This window comes from Trametes versicolor (genome assembly GCF_000271585.1).
Source record: "Trametes versicolor FP-101664 SS1 unplaced genomic scaffold TRAVEscaffold_10, whole genome shotgun sequence".
Classification (NCBI taxonomy): Eukaryota; Fungi; Basidiomycota; class Agaricomycetes; order Polyporales; family Polyporaceae; genus Trametes; species Trametes versicolor.
The window spans coordinates 2,148,607-2,153,179 of record NW_007360330.1 but is presented as its reverse complement, the minus strand read 5'-3'; the positions used below and the strand labels follow the sequence as shown (position 1 = coordinate 2,153,179).

At 60.6% G+C, this 4,573-nt stretch overlaps 1 protein-coding gene across 1 annotated transcript; it reads right to left on the bottom strand.

Moving 5' to 3' along the window:
- Positions 1-873: 873 nt before the first annotated feature.
- On the bottom strand, positions 874-3,429 carry TRAVEDRAFT_66533 (uncharacterized protein; the record flags this gene model as incomplete). The annotated part of the gene is made up of 3 exons (XM_008044247.1): positions 2,247-3,429; positions 1,740-1,921; positions 874-1,454 (listed from the first exon to the last, which is right to left on the bottom strand). Exons 1-3 carry the CDS (start codon positions 2,306-2,308, stop codon positions 874-876), a joined length of 825 nt encoding a protein of 274 aa, XP_008042438.1. The 5' UTR covers positions 2,309-3,429.
- Positions 3,430-4,573: the final 1,144 nt, after the last annotated feature.

Here is a 4,573-nt window from a genome sequence, read left to right as displayed (position 1 = left end):
GGGGGGAACGAGGGGGGATGTAGTCTAGACCTGTACTGTACCCTAGGTAGTGTGAGCAGTCTGGAGCCTGTGTAAATCAGGCAGTAAGCGTCTGTGAGTGTAAGCGAGTCCAGGGAGCCGTCATAATGTCAGGGACGGCGACTTAAAATTTAGAGAGCAGATCAGATGTGAATATTGTGTGAACTAAGGTCTGAGGGTGGGCTGCTTAGACTGATGGACCCAGGCCCTTGGAATGGGCGCAAAATTCTCAATTACTCACTGACACATCCCTTTCAATAGGGAACTTGCTCTTACATATTTATCACACCGGGGGAGCACGCTCTGGCAGAGTAGCCAGAAGAGAATGGGCTTAGGGAGGAATAGATGGATGGGCAGCACTTTGCATGCTCCCCGACCTCGTATTCCTCCTCAAACCCATTCTAAATCGTAGATACGGCAAAGGATACATCCATAAATGATGTCGCGTACCCGAGATATATTTCTCTGCAGCAAATCTCGTCAATCGGAGCCATCTGGGGTGCGCGCGCATGGGCGCCTTGCGGAGCGCCCGTATCCCGCGCGCGGACGGTCATTGCGCCGCTCTGATCGCTCCGAATATTGCCGCGAGCATGCCGTACGAGGGCCAGAACACTCGCACACGTCCAGACGAAGTTTCGTGGCGGCACGAGCAACACAGAGCTCGTGGGCGAGGACAAGAGCGGAAGCCTCCGCCGGAGTTCAAGATATCACTTGCCATATCGGGACCGTGTAGTTCACGCAGGACACGCGGGCGCGACAACAGAGGCCGAGTGAGAACAAGACGTCGAGGCGCGAAATCAATGCGAGGGAATCGTAACGTAACGAACAGGAATAGTGCGCAATTAGTCCACGAGCTCAGAAGGACTCGATCGGGTCCTCGGGCAGCTCGCCGTGCCAGTACAGCTGCCCCGCGGGCGAAGTCGACGCTGAGGCCTCGCGCGCAACGTCCTCGACGTCCTCCCGCTCGCCCTGCCGGATCAACATCATCCCGATGCTCGCCCATGTCGTCACCGGCCACAGCCCCTCCTCCATCTCCTCCGACACGAACCTGAAGCTCTTCGGCCCGTCGCGCACGAACCGCGGAGGGTACTTGTCGGCCTCCGCATCCGACGCCCGCGCGCGCCGCTTCCCAATGTCGTTCCGGCCGCCCTTGGGGATGGGGTTCGGGAAGTGCGGGCCAGGGCACGCACTGCGGATGTCGTAGAGCCCGGCGATGAACTCGTCCTGGGACACCCACGCCCACCGCATCGTGCCGTCCGCCCACGCGTCGAGCAGAGCGCGGACCTTCGCGGTCGGATTCTTCATGTCGCTCGGGTTGATGAACTCGATGTCGGCGGGCCACCCGATGAGTTTCGCGCCGTACGCGAGGAAGATCTCATCGCGGAACTTCGCGGAAGCGAAGAACATCAAGGCGTAAGGGTCGCCCACGAACTCGACTACAAGACGCAAATATTAGCGACAGACGTGAATGCGCGGGACGCAGCGCTCACCTAGGCCATCGGTCAGAACCATGCGGAGCATGCCTCGCTCACGTCCTGCCCTCGTAGCGTAGTCTGCGCCGAGCGCATCGGTCTGCCGTGGCGCGCGGACCATATTCGAGTCGAGTGTGAGCGCGGATGCCAGGGAACGGGAGGTTGGAGGATAGGGCAGCGAGACGGGGAATGGGCGTGTGCGTGAGGAGCAGGGAGGTAGAGTCAGCGAGCAGGATACCGAGTACTTACATGGAGGGCGAGTAGCCCGCTTGTTCCGTAGACAACACGCTTGTGTCGCAAGTGCGGTGCTCAGGGTCGTGTACGCGTCGAGGAAACGCGAAATTGCCATTTGCGCCGTTCGCATCCCGGCCGCGTGTTTCCTCGCGCCGCGGTGCCGTCGAAGCGAGCGCACCCAGAGCGTCTGGCAGTACCTTGACGATGAAATATATTTCCTCGGCACTGCTACGATGCGGCGCTATGGCTTGAGCATCCACGACAGTCAGCGCCGATGTGTAGCCAATGGATGAAGAGCGTACCCATTCAACCAGTCTGTACAGCCTTCTGTCGGCTTTATGGTACTGCTCCTGTCTTAGCGGCATGAGCATGTCCAGGCAGCGATGCCTGGCGGATACTGGTGTCCAGTGTAGTGTGTCGTCCTCGGGCGCACGATAGAGATGTCAAGATCATGGCACAATAGCTCGGCCAACCTAGACGACGTGTGAGCCCAAACCGCAGGGTGAGGACGAGATGGCTTACCGGTGTGCCCGCTTCACCACGTGATCTTCATTGTGCGCCGTCCTCATAAGGTATACGTGCATGGCGCATCCACCGCGGTGTTCATGCGGCAGCGGCCATGATTAAACCATACAATAAATTATAATAATCCTACGTGAGGACGTGCATGCGGTTCTTGTTTCGGCGGGCGAGTGCACACAATATGGCCCAGATGTGCACTGTATCGAGCGAAAGGTTTGCGGCGAGTGTCCGCTCGGGATGCAGTTTTGTACAAGGGCCCTTACGGCTTATTCGTGACTCTCCCTGCTCCCGTGTCTCTCAGGCGCACACATTCCACCTCCTCATGAACATAGCTATGCGAGCCATCGGCCATGTCGTCCCTCTCGAGACCTAACGCTAGCCTCTGCGCACCTCCTCGCGAACCAAGTCCCGCATGAACGACTCACACGCCGCATCAGACGGCCCAGCAACCTGCGCAGTCGCACAATCTCCGAACTCACATCTGCGCCGCGGGCTTCCACCGATACGACAGATACGCGAGCCGCCGATCTCGCACACAACGAATTTACGAAACCCACTCACCGCGCCGCGGAGATACACCCCACCAAGTTCGCATCCGCTTGTCTGGTCCCCAAGTCTCCGCGTCGCGCGCCGTTCGCCCGCCGTAATTGCGTCCGCGCCCGTCGCGCGTTTCAGCCGTCGTGTGCTCCGTCGTGGCCGTTGATGCGTCCTGGATATTAGGCGGTTGCCGGCCCTGAGGTCGATTTGGGGGTGGGCACGGTGCTCGGGTGTTCGGTGGCTCCTGCGCAATTGAATGGCGCGCTGCACGGGTGCAGTCGTATCTGCCCGTCGTGGGGGACAAATCGAGACGGCTCTTCGCATCCAGGCCTGCCGGTGCATCTAGACAAACGGGAGGCGGCCGGAACTGCGAACTCGAGGTGTGGAGTCGAATCCTCGAGCAGGTCGACGTTGTCTGCCCGTCCTGGCTGTGTATGTGGTCCATGAATCGAGCCTGAACGCACGAGCGAGTACGACATGTCTGACCGAGTACGAGCGCGGCGCGGCTGTCTTGTGCATCCTACGGCGGGAGCAGCCAGACTCTGAGGGAGCGGCGTCGAAGTGGGGCAATATCAGCGCGCGTAGCGCGATACGGCACCGCCGCGCACTAGTTGCCAAGTGGACGAGACGCACCGTACACGGCTGCGGCGAACACGGGCGCCGTTCCGCCTAGCGTCCCTGTGAGATTGATGCGGAGATGACCGCTAGCTGCAAGAACGAAGAGGGTCCGTGCGTGTGCGTCAGCGTGGCGGAATGTATAAAAAGAGGAGGAAGACTTCACCGTTCTGCACTCCCCTCCCCTTCTTCGCCCTCGCCCTTGCTCCCGCCCTTTCCTTCCCCACAAGACGCCGTCCGCCCCTGGCCTTCTATCGCTCATCACCGCACTGGCCGCTTCCCCGCCACCGTCGTTGCCCATATGGTCCGGTACGTCCTCGTCCTCGTCGACGTGCAGCTCCACTGACCTTGCTATTCACAGCCGTTCCGCATTAGCTCGCGTCGTCGACGACCCGCCGCACGGCGCATGCAGCTCCTCGCGAGACGAGCTTCCAGACACAAGGCTAGCCTGGCAAATCCCGGTGAGATCATCGCACACACACCGGTCGGGAGCGCTTACCGTCTTCTCTGTAGGTCTCATCAGGCGGGGCTGCCACCTCGACCCTGACCCGCCGACTTCGCGCCGCCAGAGAACGGGCGATGGCCTCGTGTGAGGCCCCGCGTTCCCCGATAAGGATCGCCCATGCGCTCGAGGTTCGTCGCGAGTCCTCACCCTTGCCGCAGCTCATCTCGGTGTCGACAGGTCCCCGCTTCTGCTCGCCTCGCGCGCCGAATCTCCGCAATGCGCCCCGGGCACGCAACTTCTCACTCACACGACCTCGACGACGTCTCCGGCCCGCTAGACAACCCTACATGCCCGTGAGTTAGTCTAGTCTCGTTGCCATGCACGCACGGCTGATCTCCTTCCTACTCCCGGCGATGCCACGAATCCAGGGTCGCGCAGAGCCCAACTCTACGACGCGTACCGGCCCACCATCCCGCCGTATGCGGGAGCAAGCCGTTCGCGCACTTGCCTCGTAGCAAACGGCTTCAAGAGCGGCACAGACGAACGGTAAGTCGCCCCCGCTAGTCGACAAATAAACAATCACTAACCATGTTTATCAGCACGGCGGGGCGGAGAGAGGGTTAGCACACAGTAGTACTCACCATGTAGACGTCGTAGTATAGTCCTGGCCTTCTGCAAAGTCTGCAGAAGGCCCAGAGGTAGGCTCGCGGTTGCAGGACGCACGTGAAGA